This window comes from Apodemus sylvaticus, chromosome 10 (assembly GCF_947179515.1).
Source record: "Apodemus sylvaticus chromosome 10, mApoSyl1.1, whole genome shotgun sequence".
In the NCBI taxonomy this organism is placed as follows: domain Eukaryota; kingdom Metazoa; phylum Chordata; class Mammalia; order Rodentia; family Muridae; genus Apodemus; species Apodemus sylvaticus.
In genome coordinates this window covers 45729341-45747255 of record NC_067481.1, presented here as the reverse complement: position 1 = coordinate 45747255, position 17915 = coordinate 45729341, and the positions used below count along the sequence as shown (strand labels likewise).

The following is a 17915-nucleotide window of genomic DNA, read 5'->3' as shown; positions in this document are numbered from 1 at the left end:
TGAATTTGTTTTTGACATCCTAAGTACCTGAAGAACTGCAGGTGACAGTGATTCCTTTGCTTCACTCTCCTGGAAACTAAGACTATCCCACAATAAATAAACCTAAGTTGGTTTTATAGTATTTTGTTTACTTACTTATTGTAATGAATTAGGATCTACTGTTTATAGCCATCCACTTAAAAATGGAGAGTCCAGCTTTAGCTCAGCTTCATAATGCATGCTTTCTGATTTAATGTGGGGCTTGGCTGTAAAGTCTTAGATGAGTGGTTAGTACAAAGATAAAGGATGCTCATTATTTAAAAATACTACTAGAATAGGGCAAGGAGAAGGGAAGATGAGGTGGCTTGGTAGTTAAAACACTTGCTGTGTTAGCAAGAAGACTAAGTTCTGACCCCCCATACCCTCATGGCAGGTGGTTGTGGCAGGCCATCTGTAATTCCAGTCTAGGAAGGACAGGCAAGCTAGCAAGCCAGCAAGCCAGCTTGACGGAAGACCCTACCTCAAAGAAAAAGGCGGAGGAATCAAGGAAGATTGCTAACATCAAACTCCAGTTTCCACATGCACACTCATCTACACACACACAATTCAAGTAAGGCAGAGACAGGAGACTCATCACAAGTTTAAGGCAAGGCTAGTCTTGCATAGTAAGACTGTCTCAAAATGAGGTTTGGGGGATAAAGATTAAGAACACTAGGGTTGGAGAGATGGCTCAGAGGTTAGAGCACTGACTGCACTTCCAAAAGTCCTGAATTCAATTCCCAGCAACCGCATGGTGGCTCACAACCATGTCTAATGGGATCTGATGCCCTCTTCTGGTGTGTATGAAGATAGCGACGGTGTACTCATATAAATAAAATACTTTAAAAAGAAAAAAAAGAACACTGGTGTTCAAGAGTCAACAGTATGTAACTCCAGCCCCAGAGGAGTTCCCTTTTCTGTGCATTAAACATGCTCATGGTACTCAAACACATGTGACTAACACACTATTTTTTAATTCAAAACAAATCAGGTGTACTTTTTAAAATAATAATTTTGGTATATTTGTGGCCCAGATTGTTTGAGTTTAAAAGAAAATAGCAGGTATAATAAAAGTAGCACAGGAAATAAGTTCTCTGTGATGTGACAGGCTGTGTTGTCTTCTGCGGCCGGGATCAATCCTAGGGCCTTTCCCCTAGTCAAGTACTTTATCCTAGCCCAGGTGCTTGTTTGGTTTTGTTTCTTTTGTTTTTGAGACCAGGCTACTTTATATAGGCAATGCTGGCCAATAATTCAAGATTCTTTTGCCTTAATACTGACATTACTTTAGATTATGGACCATTCCTGGCTAGATGGTAGTTTTTGTGCAAACTTATAGTTTTTGTTTTGTTCTTTTAATTTCTGAAATTACCATACTTAATGAAAGGTGAGCTGCAGTTGTGACTTCACCAGTCCCTATTGTTCTGAAGGATCTCATATTTATCCTTATTTGTTGTTTGGCTTTTTTGAATCAGAGAACTAGAGTTACAGACAGTTGTGAACTACCATGTGGGTATGGGAATTGAACTTGGGTCCTTTAGAAGTAGTTAGCAGCTAGTGCTCTTAACTGCTGAACCATCTCTCCAGCCGCCACCGCCACCACTGCCACCACCACCACCCCTCCTCCTTTCAATTGACTTTTTTCTCCCAAAAAACTTTTGGCAATACTGGGAATAGCATTCAAGACCTTACATTCTACTATAGCTAGCTACATCTCAGCTGTTATTGTTACTGTAATTATTATTATTTATCCTTTTTTTAAACATATATTTATTTATTTCATGTATATAAATAAACTGTAGCCATCTTCAGACACACCAGAAGAGGGCATCAACTCTCATTACAGATGGTTGTGAGCCACCATGTGGTTGCTGGGAATTGAACTCAGAACCTCTGGAAGAGCAGTAATATGACATCCTTTTAAAAGAAATGATTTACATCCTTTTCTTTTGCAAGTGACAAAATAATATGAAATAGATGGTACTTAATGTGTGCTTTTGATTACAGGTGAGAGTGTTAAAATCCATCTGTGAGCTTGGCTGTGTCTCTAATGCATGCCCACTTCTTTGGATGTGTGGTTAAATGGGCTTCTGACCATTCTTCCAGTAATTAGTACAAGTTTCTTTTTTTTTGTTTTTTTGTTTTTTTTTTTTTGTTGTTGTTGTTGTTGTTTTTGTTTTTTGGATTTGGTTTTTCTCGAGACAGGGTTTCTCTGTGTAGCCCTGGCTGTTCTGGAACTCACTCTGTAGACCAGGCTGGCCTCGAACTCAGAAATCCGCCTGCCTCTGCCTCCCAGAGTACTGGGATTACAGGCGTGCGCCACCACTGCCCGGCTAGTACAAGTTTCTTAAAACCAGTATTGGGTTTTTGTTTTGTTTTGTTTAATTAAGGGAGGGGAGGAGTGACTTTTGACACCTTTTGTAGAAGTTACAATACAACCAACAGATAGGTCACAGGGTTCAAACTCAAACTCAGGTTATCAGGCTTCATGGCCAGAGCCTTTTGCCTACCGAGCCACTTCTCCAGCCCTATTATTCTTGCTTTAAGGTGCCAGATTTTCTTTTTCTTATTCTTCTTCTTATTATTTTTTTGATTTGGTTTTTTCGAGACAGGGTTTCTCTGTATAGCTCTGGCTGTCCTGGAACTCACTCTGTAGACCAGGCTGGCCTCAAACTCAGAAATCCGCCTGTCTCTGCATCCCAGAGTGCTGGGATTACACGGGCATGCGCCACCACTGCCTCCTCCTTTGACTTAAAGGCCCAGGAAGTACATCACGACCATCTAGCTGCATTAGCACTCACCACAGATGGCACTTATAAGAACACTTCTACATAAAGTTTGCCTCCCAAGAGCCAAAGGACAGGAGTACAGCTGTCATCTTGCCACTTTCCTGAACGAGGACATTGTATTCAGTACAAGTCTTAGACCAGATTTTAGAAAGGCACTTGGTGTTGCTGATTGTCACTATGCCCAGGACACATGGACAGGTCACTTGTTGACTATTTTCCCCTGACTTGCAAGCAGTTAAGAATGAGATGATGTCTGTCTGTGTCTTCCTGCCTATTTTCAGCTATCAAAATCTCTGTCTTTTAAAGCCTAAGGTTATTTCTAAATCTAGCTCTTAGCAAAAGAGAACAAAGATGAGGTTTTAGCACATCTCTATGGTAGGAAAAGTTAAGGAGTGAGATAGGAGAAATTATTGATTTTAATCCATCAGTAAGAAGTAGCTGAATTCACTTCTATGGAGAACAGTTGTTATATTCACAATAAGCAAATTCCAAATACATCTTGTAGACTGATGCAATTTTCCAAGTAATGAAAAACTTAATCTGCTTTTAGACTTCTTCCTCCATTTGCTGTTGTACTGAGTGAACGTTGACTAAAGTACTGAGAGCCATGGGCTTTCCTCCTTGCTCCTGCATGATTTCAAGTGCATGCAACATTCACTGGCAGGTATAACTGTTTAAAAGGTGTCTAGTTATTCTTGCCCCAGCTAGCTCCCGGATGAATGAGACTGAGACTATTAGTTTTATTTAATCAAATTTTACCTCACAATACCTAGATAGTAATTGATCTATTTTTATTCTCTAAAATAATTTGGCTACCTCCCAGCCAGAATCCCTGAGATGTTTGTATTTAGTATTGGTCTGGTTCTCTGGGTTTCAGGTGTGTCCTCTCATTGTGTCTTCTCCCAGACCCCTACCTCATGGATGAATTACCCCCTTGTCAGGTTGGCGGAAGTTCGCCTCTATTCTCTCTTCTGCCCAGGCATTGGCTAATTAGCTTTTATTGATAAGGCAGAGAATAAACGATGAACATTGTTTAATATAAACTTGGAACAGGAGGTATTTGGAATAAGCATTACAATGCCATATCCAAATTGCAACAGATAGCATGGCAGAGAAATCAGCCTTTAATAACACAAGAATAATCTTTACATAGTGCACAATAGGATTATTCCTACAGGCAGGGGAACAAAATGCTATGTGAGTTATGCTATAGGAATGGTACCTTAATTAATGCAAATGTGGCTGTTCCTTTCCTCAAGAAACATTTGCTTTCCTAAATATTGGTCACTGTGGTAGTTAATTCCACTCCCACCCCCCAGTACCCCCTTTTTTTTCCTGAAAAATTATGCAGGATCTCTCCTAGGAGTGTTTCCTAGTTTTGACAGAATAAAATAGCAGTGAAGTGCCAGCAAGCTGGAGAGCACAGGACCTAACACTAGTCTTTCCCTGGTGTGCCCTGTGTGAGGTTCCTTTAAAACCAGCAGGAATGAGTGAGAGAAGATTCTATGGGTTTGATTTTTAACCACAGCCACAAGACCTCACTTAACTCCTGGCCAGGCAGGAGGACCTCTCAAAATTACTAACAGGCTTAAGTTCTAGGTAGAACTAGCATTCCTGAAATATAGGTTTTCACTCAGTTCCTACCCACACAAGGATGTTGAATATTATTTTTCTCCTGTCTCTTTGTGAAGAGCAGAGAAGCTAAAAAAATACAGAGGACTTTGGGTAAAATGGGATGAGGTCCTGTGTTATATATATAATCAGGTAACAGGGACCCACCCGCCCTTGCTTTTCTGTCACTATTCGTTAGCTTCTATCATATGCTGGGAGCTTTTAAATTCCTGCTACTGCTAGAGTTCACTAATCCCCTTTTTGAAACATTAGCAGGAAACTTAATGGTGAACTTTTTCAATAGAAAATAATCAATTGCTGGTTTATGAAAATTTTACTCCACAACCTCACTAAGTGTGTCTGGAATAGGTTGGTTGTATATGCTTTTCTTTGGTCCTGTTTGCTTTTTTTTTTTTTTTTTTTTTTTTTTTTTTTTTTTGAAAGAGCATCATCCTCTTAAATGACTGTAGGGAGAATTCTGTCACTGGTTTAAGTTTTGGGATGTTTGCTTTGCCTGGTCATTGTGATTCACCTGCATAGCCATTCTTTACCTACGGATAGAAGGAAATGGCTCATTCTGCTCTATCAGACTGCTGTATGCTAGGAAAGTATGTGCAGTTTAAGGTAAATAACTTATTTTAGCATATAACAAGCTTATATGTTTGCTGCATTACTTAAATTTGTATATGCACAAATTGACCAAAAGTGGGCCAAAGGGAAAAACCATGGCTCTATCTCTGAGAATGCATTGAACTTCTAACTAGGTCACTGGAGGTATAACTGGAAGGGTTTGGAGGCCCGAGTCAGCACTTAGCTGTGGCATCAAACCATGACAGCACAGCCTGACAGCATGCCCAGAGATTACTTCAGTACTAAAGGATGGAGATCATTAAGATTTAGTAGAATTGGGGGATAGGGAGAAGTTGGAAGTAAAGGAGGAGGAAACAGCCTGATTAATAGGGCCTTCCTCCTTTGCCAGAGGATGGGAAATGAAGCAGAAATCTCTTTAATAATAAGTAGAAACTTAACTGCCTAAATTAAGGTTGTTGTTGTTGGTTTTTGGTTTTTGGTTTTGGAGATAGGATTTCTCTGTATCCCTGGCTGTCTTGTAACTAACTCTGTAGACCAGGCCGGCCTTGAACTTAGAAATCTGCCTCCCAAATAGAAATCTGACTCCCAAATGCTGGGATTAAAGGCCTCCACTGTCTAGCGTTGTTGTTCTTCTTATTACAATGTGTGTGTGTCTATGCACACATGCCAAGACAGGAGGATTGCTACAAGATTGGGACCAGCCAGGACTATGTGTATAGTGAGACCTTATAGCGGAGGGGGCATGGAGTGGGGGGAGGAAAAACACATGGTTAGTATTTGTAGCTTTCTAGGCCTTGGTTGAATTTTACATCTGGTATTAATACCTGGCTCAGATTGCTGAGTTGTTTCTGTATGTGATTGCTTATAACAGAAATCTAGTACTTAGGAAGCTGAGGTGAGAGGATTGGCACAAGTTCAAGGCCAGCCTGGGCCATAGTGAGACTGTCTCAAACAAAATAAAATAAAAAATTTGACATAACAGTACTTGGTTTTAGTTTTCCATACCTCTGTGACACTTATGAAATAGTATAGTTGTTCTTTTAGACAATAAAATATTCTCTAGGAGTATCAGAATGTTGATCTTTTACCAAAATTTAGAATGTAGTGTCTACCAGGAGATGAAGGGTAGAGCCCTCTTTACCAGTGCTGCTGCCAACCCATCTATTACAAAGAAGTAAAAATTGCCACACTAGCTATGCTGGTAATTGACCAAGCCTGTGGTACTGGATCCATCCGTAGCAAAGACAGTAGAGACAAACACTGGCACCCCTCTAGTGCTCCGCTGACTCCTCCCTTCCTCTAGTACTCCCTGCTTCTTCCCTTCCTGCACTAATTCATAGTTTCTATCCAGGTGCCCTCTGCTAGGAGGATGCCAGCTCTGCACAGAAGACAATAAAACTTGGGGGCACAGTTAGCTGCTTGGAAGGATGGCGTGCCTGTAGAAGTGGTGTAGCTTGCTAATGTTCTGAATGGGGCGTTTGTAGTTGCCTGGCACTCGATGGTTTCCTTGTTATCACTGTCACTGGGGCTTTGCATTTGTACTTTTATGTACTTTGTGGCCTGTACTGTGTTTGAGTGAGTGGTTAGGCTAAAGTAAAGAATCATTATTCTGGCACCCCATGACACTTTTCTTTCTGTATCCTTCGAGGTAGCCATTTTCTTTGCCTTGGAAGTGCAGGCCGTATTTGAAGATGAAAGCCATTGCCCACACAATGAAGCTTGCTGGTTTCTCTGGCACTTAAATTTCTTTAAATTTTGTTCCCTTAAAGTATGTAATATTACATTTTGATATGTCTTTACAAATTTTTTGTTTTGTTTAATATTTTTTAAGATAGCTGGGCAGTAGTAGTGCATGTTTTTAATCCTAGCACTGAAGAGGCAGAGGCAGGTGGATCTCTGAGTTAGAAGCCAGCCTGGTTTACAGAGTGAGTTCCAGGAGAGCCAGGACTACACAGACCCTGTGTCAAAAAACATGTTTATGTTTATGCTTATTTTGTATGTATTTATATTTATTATAAGAATACTTAAATGTAATATGTACATTCCTGAAGGACTATCATGAGTTCAAGAACAGTGTCAGGCCTGAACACATAGCTCAGTAGTAGAACACTTGAACAGCATTCCTGAGGCTGCTAGTTTTAGTCCCTAGTATCCCTAGAGCGGTGGGACTGTGCAATGAGAATGAACAGCCCTGGACTACATTAATAAGATGGGGTCTCATGTAAGCCATCAGGGCCTAGAACTCATTATATAACCAAGGGTAATCCTGAAATCCTCATCTTCCTGCTTCTGGCTCCCAAGTGTCAGGATAGTAGGCATGCATCATTGTGTTTAATTCTTTTAAAAAAAAATTATCTGGCTTGAAAGGCACAGGCAGGCAAAGTTCAAAACTAGCCTGGGCTACACAGAGAAACCCTGTCTCAAAAAACAAAACAGCAAAATTAGCTGTTTTGTACAGTCACACACCTTTAATCCCAGTTCTCTGGATACAGAGACAGGTGGACATCTGTGAGTTTGAAGGTAGCCAGGCCTTCATAGTAAGATCCTGTCTCAGAAAAACAATAATTGTGTGATATATATGAGTCACATTCATGGAAAATAGAGGATAACTCTGAAGAGCTGGTTTCTATCCTTCCATCATGAGTGCTGAGAATGGAACTTGGATTGTCAGTATTGTATTTCAAGTGCTTTTACTCTGAGCCATCTCACAGGCTCAGATATGAATGTATGTGTGTATACATATATATATGTTAGTTTTGTTTTTAATTAAACTTTACCCACTGCTTCTTAGCTCTTCCAGGACATAACTGGCTTCAGTTTATTAAAAAGCATATTTTCTTTTCCTTTTTTAAAGATGAAAAAAAATAGTTTATGTTTATTTATGTGTATGAGTGTTTTGCCTGTGTGTATGTATGTGTACCACAAATATGCTTGGTGCCTGTGGGGACAAGAAGGGGTCAGATCCCCTGGAACAGAGTTATAGATAGTTGTAAGTCTCCTTGTAGGTGTTGGGAACCAAACCTGGGTCCTCTGCAGAGGCAGTAAGTACTCTTAATCTCCAAGCTGCCTTTCTGTGTTCAAAAGACTTATTTTTTGAGAGATCTAGAGATCCTCATATAGATGATGATGGTTGCTGTGCAGCTGAAATAGATTGTGGTCCTGTCAGAGATCACTGTACCCCCTTTTGGGGTACGGTGCCAATTTTTGAGCTAGCCTAATGCAGCAGCATTGGTCTGAACGAGTAAACCTATTGTGAACCTGTTGTAAGCATGCATTGTCCAGTTGGTCTTCATGTTGCTGCTAAATGTAATTAGGGATTTTAGTCTGGTGGCAGACCTCAGATGGATAGGTGAGACTCTCATGAACTATGAAATTAAAATCTAAACTGCTTAGTGCTGTTACTTGCTTGGTGAATACCTTGTCTCACACCAAAACAAGGCGGGGTGTATATACACTGTGGGGAGCCCTCAGAATCTTTTCTGGGTCTGCTACTTTATTTCAACTGAAATTGTTATAAATAGCTTAGAGAGCTTAAATCTTGGAGATTGATAGTTTCTGACAGAAGAGACCCTTCCAGCTCATGCAACTGACCTCGTTTACAAGCTCAGGAGAGAGGCTCTTGGTCTGTTGTGTATAGTATTTGTCTAGTTAGTGTCTCTGTTACGTATTTGTCTTAAATTGAATATTATCAATCTACAGAGGAAATGGGGTGTTTTTCTTGAATATTTTCATCCATTTTTTTCTTTTGTTCTATGATATATATCAGCGCCTTTGGTTAAGTGAGATTTTTTCATTGTTTTTCAGGCTGCCATTGACTCTATTTTATGTCATTGTCGCTTAGATGGATGGATAGTTGCAAGCCACACATCAGTGATCTTATTTTTCCTTTTTTTTGATCCTTAATGTCTAGATCTAAACACCAGTTTTTTAAAATCTGCCTGTTGTAATACAAAGAAAGGCTCTCTGAGGTAGAAGCCGTCTTTCTGCTTCACTGTCTCCCTCTTTCCTCCCTTTGTTCGTATATTCCCCTCCCCCTCCCCTTCCAGTTCCATATTGAAAACCTGCTTGTGCTGGGTGGGTAATTAGTGTAGTGCTATGGAGCAACAGGTCCCACGGTGGGGACTAGTCTGAAATGATGTTAATGTCGGGCGGGTTCACATATGTTAATAGGTCAGGGAAATGCATGTAGTTAGACTCAGATCAGTGACACTGGCATAGGATTTGAAATAGATGCTCTTAATTAGAGAGCCAAGAACCATGACAACTACTTACATCTTCCATTTGTGATGGTGAGCTATAGCCTCATTAGAGAAGGAAAGGCATTCTAAATTAAAACTGGACTCCATTCCTTGGCTGTAAGTTGGGACCATCTAGAAATGGACTTTGAATCTTACAGAAGTCTGCTAGTATAGGCATCACAGTGACCCAGTGAGGGAGGGCTGTAGTTTTCTCTGTTTGGCTCCAGACATTCTCATCAGTAGTGGAGATGGGCTGTTTGAATTAGCTTGTAGGAGTCACAGCAGAGGTTGGCTTTAGGAAGTACTGTTTTAGCTAGGTGTCAGGGCGCATGTCTTTATAGCACCTGGTAGGTAGAGATAAGTAGAGAGATGGCTCAGAGGTTAAGAGCACTGTCCGCTCTTCCAGGGGTCCTGAGTTCAATTCCCAGCAACCACATGGTAGCTCATAACATATCTATCTATGAGATCAGGTACCCTCTTCATACATGCAAGCACAGCACTGTATACATAACAAGTAAATCTTTTTTTAAAAAATTATTTATTTTTTTATGAGTACACTGTAGTTATCTTCAGATTCACCAGAAGAGGGCATCATCCCATTACAGCTGGTTGTGAGCCACCATGTGGTTGCTGGGAATTGGATTCAGGACCTCTGGAAGAGCAGCCAGTGAGTGCTCTTAACTGTAGAGCCATCTTTCCAGGCCCCTAAATAAATTTTCTTTTTTTTTTTAAAGAACATCTGGAGCTGAGTGTGGTAGTTTACACCTTTAACTCAGGCAGGTCAGACTCAAGTCATCTCATGCCCTTGGTTATTGGGATATTGTGGGGAAGGGGTTGAGACAGAGCCTCACAGTGTTTGACCTAAAACTCACAATGGTCATTCTTCCCCTAGCCCCTAAATGTTGGGATTACAGGTGTGAGCCATCATGCCTGGCTTTGAAGGTCTTTTTAATCAGAAGATATGATGAGAATACAGGAGGCCTTTTTGAAATAGCCTAGGCTCTCAAACTTGCTATGCTTCCGCCTCAGTTTAATAAGTATTGGTATTATGGGCATATGCCAACTCTGGAATTGTTTTAGATCATTCTTCCATCGACGTTGAGAATCAACTGAATCACAAAGGATGCCCAGCAATAAATCATTGACATCTTGGTGGAAAATCTAAGTCTATACCACCATGTCTTGTTCTCTGCCTTCTGTGTTTGATACAGCATATCTTAGTACGGTGCCAGCAGAAGGATGGAAAGGATGATGGAAACAGGAGTGCCAGGCTTCAGGGTTAATGACATGTTAGGACAGCTGCTAGAGCATCGCAAAGTCAGCAGGCTTCACAAGGATGCTTGCTTGTCTTGTTACTTAGATACTGCCTGTTTAGAAATGTAGGGGGAAATAGGGAAGAATATACAGGTGGTGCTCATCTGTGGTCCCAACAGGCCACCTTGTTACTAGTTTCTGTTTGGATTGCCTCTGCAGAGATTCCACTAAGCAAGCAGGAAGGAAGGGATGGTGAGCATCTGACATGTATTTCATGTCCAGGGAAACATGGCAAGGCTGGACTGCAGAAAATTTACCAGGCCAGATGCTCTTGGAGATGGCATCTCTCTCTCTCTCTCTCTCTCTCTCTCTCTCTCTCTCTCTCTCTCTATCTATCTATCTATCTCTCCCTCTCTCCCTCCCTCCCTCCCTCCCTCCCTCCCTCTCTCCCTCCCCCCCCCTCTCTCTCGTTCCATATTTCTCATATTAGCATGTTAAGTAGGTGATTCCTAAGAACCAAAGGCAGAAATTTCCTGAATGTGAGCATGGATGTAGCCTTGTTCTGTATAGCATGGTTTTCAAACTTTGGTGTTCAGCAGAATCACCTCAATGGCATGCCTTTTACACAAATTACTAAATCCTAGAGTCTGCTTTTTTCTTCTTCTTTTTGTTTTTTTGTGGGTTTTTTTGTTTTGTTTTTTTTGTTTGTTTGTTTGTGTGTATGAGAGAGAGAGTGTATGTGTTTTTTGAGACAGGGTTTCTCTGTGTAGCCCTGGCTGTCACTACATGCACATACCCACATATAAGAAAAGGGATCTCAACTATTTAGCAGGAAGCATAAGATTTATGAGTAGTGTAGAAAGAGCTGGTGGAAAAGCCATATCCATTAATCATTAATATGTAACAAACTACCAAAACGTAGTGGCTCAAAACAGAAAGTAGTTATCCAAAATTCTGAGGCTTGAACTGGGCTCAGTTGGCTGGTTTTCTGTTGCACGTGTATGTAGTAGGCCAGGACCACAGTTATTTGGAAGCTCATCTGATCTGGTTTGTCCAAGATGATTCATAGCAGTAGTTGGTACAACCAGTTGGAATTCAGCTGAAGCTGTTGGTTGGGAGCACCTCAGACCTCAATGTGGCTTTCTTATGACAGCAGAGCCCTGAGACAGAATATTACAGACATTTAAGATTGGAATCTACAGGTTGCTTAAGGCTCAGGCTTGAAAGTTATAGCGTGTCTGTCATGTCTGTTATATACTGTTTGTCAAAGCAAGTCACAAGACAAGCCTAATTCAAGAGGAGGCCAAGGACTGTTTGTAGATAGAAGACAAAGCCATGAAGCTTGCTCCAGGCTGACTAGAGCATGCTTAACTAGGGGGCCTGGGTACCTGGAGGTTGGAATGGACTGTGACAAAGTTGTAAAGCACAGGGAGAGGAGGCTGGGTGTAGACTGAGACCTCTTGGTGAGGCATATATAGAGACTTTGAAAAGATTCTTCTGGCTCTCAACTAGTGTTTTATGCCTTTTTCTGTAAGCCCAGCATCAATAGCTATGATTTGGCTTCTCTTTTTAAGATGTGGAAGGAATTTTCGCCCTTGGGGTGATTATAAAGGTTGTTGAATAGGCATTTTGAAGGACATGAGAACTCTAGCAGCACTCCAGAACTGGCCACAGTCATAGTTTAGGGACGTGCAGCTTGTGCCAGATGTATTTTCAGCTGCATGCAAGGGTTAGATTAGTTACTTAGCCTTGCCCTGTCTTCTCCCCACAGTAACCCTCCACTGAGTGAAGAGATGTTGCCTCCTGGGGAGTGGATGTGTCACCGGTGTACTGTCCGCCGAAAGGTAACGCTGCTGCTTTCTGAAGGCTTCACTAAGAGTGCCAGAGCTAGACGACTGGCACTCCACAGTTAAGGTGGCTTGGTCCTGGGGCATCTTCATCCTTTCTTGTCTCTTCAGACACTGGAGTCACCACACTTGGTCCATGTTGACTATAAGGCCTAAAACCCCAGACGTGGGATGTGAAAGAGGGCAGAGGGTTTATTAACCCACCGAGCCATGTTTAGTCACTGGTGACAGGCAGTCTGATCTTATTGCCCTCTTAGGAAATAGCCTGAATGTGGTGACCTTACCTGTGGCTCAGAAGAGAAGGCTGCTTCTCGCTCAGTTCCTGGGCCTTCAGAGGCTTGGTCAGTTGTATTAGTTAGAGGAGTAGGTTTGGAGCCCCTCTGCCCTGATTCTCTGATTTCTCTTTGTTCCCTCCGCTCTGTTAGCTCAGTACTAACTGAATTATAAAGTATGTGCATGGCTCATTATTTTCTGCTTTGAAGTTTTTTATGGAGAGCAAAAGCTAAACTTCCCTTTATCACCAAAGGAAGTAGGTGCTGGGTGTGGTGGCACATGCCTTTAGTTCCAGCACCCAGGAGACCAGCCTGGGCTACACAGAGAAACCCTGTAGGGGAGATGGGGGGTGAGTAGGTGTGTATCTACTAGATTATATTGATCTCACTTTCACATTAAGGTCTATAGATTAGAATTTGTCTGTAGGCTAGGCTTCCCTTTTATCTTCCCACACCAATTGTATAGCCAGAAATTTCTTTTCTTGTGTCATCACTGCTGTTTTCTTGGTTACAATCAGTGATGACATCCTCAATTGCAGAAACAGTATGAGCTGATTCAGAGTTTGTGGCTTGTATATATAACTGTTTTCAACCTTTAAAAAGAAGGTGAACAAGCAGGCATTAGTTTCCATTGTATGTACAGTTTCCCATTAGAAAACAAGCCAAAGCCAAGTTAACCACTAACCAGAGCTGTATGTAGTTTGATTTCACCTGAGGTCCAAAACCCAGGCTATATGTCAGGCTACCTAGCCTTCAAAACTCTTTCCTATGAGTCTCCATAAAGTAACCTAACTGACTGTGCAAAGAAGCTAGACTCTAAAGGGTTGGGATCAGCCAAGGAAGAAAGGTGAAAACTTACTGGTGCCCGTCAGGTGTTCTACTGTTACTCCACTTAATCCATGCAGCTAAGAATGCTGGTAGTAGATCTTAATTATGGAGAGGAAGAAACTGAACTACAAAATACAGTATATTTTCCCAAAAACTTAATGAAATGGACAGAGCTGAGACTGGAACCAAATTTTATCTCACTCTAAAGCTCTCAAGTTCTTTGGAAATAGTGTAGCTTGGTATATGCGTTTTTCTAGCATAGGTCGCTTCTCCTGCGATGCTGCTATAGCTCATTTTCACATTTCACATTTCACATTTCCCTGCCTAATGGTTCCAAATCTGCCTTTTCCACTATCAGCAACAACACCACCACACCCCTTTGGCCCCTAATATTTAACAATGAAACAGATTGAAATACACATCCTTTGGGCTTCGTGAACTGATGATCAGTCAATGCCTCTTGTGTATGCAGTCCTCTTTATTGCCACCATATCCCTAAGAGGAGAAAGATTTTAGTGTTTTCACTGATGGAGAAGTTTCTGAATTGCCCAGGGCCACACTAACTGGGTATTCACCTGCTTGATTTTATTGTCTTGGGGGAAAATGTATTGTCAGTTATCCAGTCCTACTCAACACACTGAAGAACTAACTCACTTTTAGAGTTTTTAGTTAAGGTAAAGCTATCGTCCATGGCTGCCATGCCTCTTTGTTGCTTCTCTCCACGTGGCACCCTTCCATGCCAGCCCCTCTGAGAAGTGAGCTCCAGCCTGTTCAACCTTTGCAGACTTTCTTCATTTTGAGCTGTTTTCTAAACCTTTCAGTATCATGATGATCTAAGCAAGAGACAGTGGCCTTAATTTGCATTATGATACTGTGACCTTAATCTCACTAAATTTGTTCTTACTGTGTTTAGTTTTGAGCTGCTTGCCCTGTGCTTTAATATTTATAGAAATGTTAAGTATTATATGATGAATTGCAGTCCTTTTTCAAACATACCACACTATTTTTGGTGATTTCATTGCTGCCATGTTTTCTCATTTTAGTTCAGTTATAGCTGGAGAGATGGCTCAGCAGTTAGGAGCACTGGCCAGGTTCTGCCAGAAGACCTGGATTCGATTCCCAGCACCCAAATGGCAGCTTACAACTGGTTACAGCTCCAGTTTCAGGGGATCTGAGGCCCTCTTCTGGCATTTGTGGTTATTAGGCACACACACGGTACAAGGGAAATCACCAATACACACAAAATTTCAATTTTAATAACTGTCATGTGTAAGGGACTTTATAATTTTCATAAGTGATCTAGCATAACATTGTATACCCATCTCTATTTTGTTCTTTTCACGATGGCCCACCTATTCATTTGCACAGAAACGGGAGCAGAAAAAGGAGCTGGGCCACGTCAATGGACTGGTGGACAAGTCTAGCAAACGGACGACATCCCCCAGCAGCGACACTGACTTGTTGGACAGACCAGCTAGCAAAACTGAGCTCAAGGCCATTGCCCATGCCCGGATCCTGGAAAGGAGAGCCAGCCGGCCTGGCACCCCCACATCCAATGCCAGCACAGAGACTCCCACCTCTGAGCATAATGACGTTGATGAGGACATCATTGACGTGGACGAGGAGCCAGTAGCAGCAGAGCCGGACTATGTGCAGCCCCAGCTGCGGCGGCCTTTTGAGCTGCTGATTGCTGCTGCCATGGAGCGGAACCCTACCCAATTTCAGTTGCCCAATGAACTGACTTGTACCACTGCACTACCAGGTTAGCAACGACATCATCATACCCCTCTCTTACCCTGGCTTCCCAAGGGATTACTACTGCCTATAGCCAGTTTTTTTGTTCCTGTTCCTGGTTTTGCCTAGAGAAAGCATCAAAGGTTGTAGTTGTTATAGTACTTACTGTTTTCTGAGTCTTGTATCTTATTATTCCCCTGCATCTTTTTTTTTCTTTTTAAAATTTATACAAAATATCACATCCCACTAACCTTAGCACTTGTGAGGATAAGGTGAGAGGATCCTACATTTGAGGCCAGCCTGAGCTGCATATTGAGTCTTTGTCTCAAAAACATAGGAGGGCTTGAAAAGGTGGCTTAGTCCTTAAGAGCACTGGCTGCTCTGCAGAGAGAGGACTGAGGTTTGGTTCCCGGCCTTTGCATAGTGATTCACAACTATTAGTAACTCCAGTTTCAAGGGATCTGATGCCATCTTCTGGCCTTTATAGGCTCTAGACATGCACATGGTACACATGTGTACTTACTGGTAAGAACTCATATGTATAAAAGAATAAATAAAAAAATTAAATATGGGGGCTGGAGAGATGGCTCAGCTGGTAAGAGCACCAACTGCTCTTCCAAAGGTCATGAGTTCAAAAATCCCAGCATCCACATGATGGCTCACAACCATCCGTAAAGAGATCTGACACCCTCTAATGGCGGCTGAAGACAGCTACAGTGTACTTACATATAATAATAAATAAATAAATATTAAAAAAAAATTAAATATGGGCTAGAGAAATGGCTCAGCAGTTAAGGGTTGTTCCTGGACTTCCAGAGGACCTGAATTCCATTCCTAACACCCATATCAGGCAGCTCACAGCTGTTTTTAGATCCAGCTTTTGGTATCCGACTCCTAGCCTATGCAGGCACCTACACTCACATGCATAAACCCACAATCATACATATTTGCACATAATTACATTTTTTTAGGTCTTAAATAAATAAATGAAACAAAGTTTAAGGATGTAGTTGGGTGATAGAGCATCTCCCTACCATGTACAAGGTCCCCAGCATCTCTTGCCCTTTGCAGATAACCACTAACTGTGTGTCTTGAGAGAGAGTGTGTATGAGCAAGTATCTACATATGCTTGTATTCTCAAATAACATACCAACAAACTGTTCTGACATTTGGTATTTTATCTTTATGATGCAGTCCATTGGTTTTAACATTAATTTAGCATTTCATTAGGTTTTTGTTATAACACCATAACAATCCATTGTATAAATGTACTATAAATGACTTAAACAATTTTCATTGTCATTTAAATTGATCCTAATATTTTCTCATTTATTTATATGTATGGGTATTTTGCCTGCAAGTATGTCTTGTGCACCATGTGTGTGCCTAGTGCCTTCGAAAGCCAAAAGAAGGTATCAGAGTCCCTGGAACTGGAGTTACAGATGTTTGTGAATCACCATGTTAGTGCTGGGAATTGAACTTGGGTCCTTGGAAAAAAGTAGCCAGTCCATTAAACCTTTGAGCTATCTTTCTAGCCCTCCTAATTTTTGTTACAAAGGTCCGTGTTTCAGCAAATAGCTGTAAATACATCATTGTGCACATTTAAGATATGATCTATAGGGCTGATATGTAGGGTAAATTCTTAATATTGGAATTGCTAGGTCACAGTTTGCAGTGAGAGGCTTGATAGCTATTATCAAATTGTCCCTTTTAAAAATCAAGTCTATTTGATACTATAGTGCTTCTAGATCTTAATTTTTCTTCATAGAGAAAATGAGATTGGTTAAGCATGGTGTCTACCATACATCTGTATTCCTACCATACATGCCTGTATCCTTGCACTTAAGAGGCAGAAGCAGACCTGTCAAGAGTTCAAAGCTAGGCTGGGCTACAGAGTGAGACTGTCTCTAAAAAACAAGAGGACTAGGAAGATGGTTCAGGAGTAAAGTGCTTGCCATGCAAATCCTGGCGTTTATATCTTCAGAGCTCATATCATCAGCCAGGTGGGCACAACAGCCTGCCTGTAATCCCAGATTGTAGGAGGCTGAAATGGAGGAAGCTTGCAGCTATCTAGACAAACTAATATGGGAAGCACTAGAGGAAGTATCTGCCTCAGTCAATCAAAGAAGACATCTACAACATCTATTTTATAGCCACTGCCCCCGCCCACACACACACATGTGCAAAAAGAACATTGGCAGGCTTAAAAAATACATATAAATGAAGTGTGGTGTGTGCCTTTAATCCCTCCATGGGAAAAATAGGACATTAGATCTCTGAGATTGAGGCTAGCCAGGGCTATGTGGAAGTGGGGCAGGGGATGGATGGTGGGTGGGTGTGTAGGTGGGAGGGTATGCCTATCGGGCTACTAGCAAGTAGTTCATGTGATAAAGGCACTTGCCATGGAAGCCTAATGAGTCTGATTCCTGGAACCCCATAAAAGTGGAAGTAGAGAAAAGCTATCTTCTGACCTTTATGCATGTGTGTAGTATGTGTACACCCCCACATGCTTTTTTTTTTAAAGATACATATAATTACGCTTGTTACTGCACACCTTTAATCCCAGCACATGGGAGGCAGAGGGAAGTAGATTTCTGAGTTCTGAGCCTGGTCACATCAGCCAGGACTATAGAGTGAGGGTTGCATATGGTATCTGATTTCTATAGAAATATAATTAAATTACTATCTTTTGTCTAGTTATCTTCACAGACTAGTCTTTGTTAACTAACCATGTGA

The 17915-nt window shown here is 41.4% G+C and overlaps 1 protein-coding gene across 2 annotated transcripts in view; it reads left to right on the top strand.

Annotated features, from left to right (window-relative positions):
- The window catches only part of Phf12 (PHD finger protein 12), a 42483-nt gene that overhangs the window by 6989 nt on the left and 17579 nt on the right, over positions 1-17915 (top strand). For both annotated transcript variants that reach the window (XR_007979925.1, XM_052197217.1), the window contains exons 3-4: positions 12270-12342; positions 14814-15207. Coding sequence is in view for 1 of the 2 variants with exons in the window: in XM_052197217.1 (XP_052053177.1) it covers positions 12270-12342; positions 14814-15207 (467 nt within the window). In the remaining variant the exon portion in view is untranslated. The remainder of the gene's footprint in view (positions 1-12269; positions 12343-14813; positions 15208-17915) is intronic.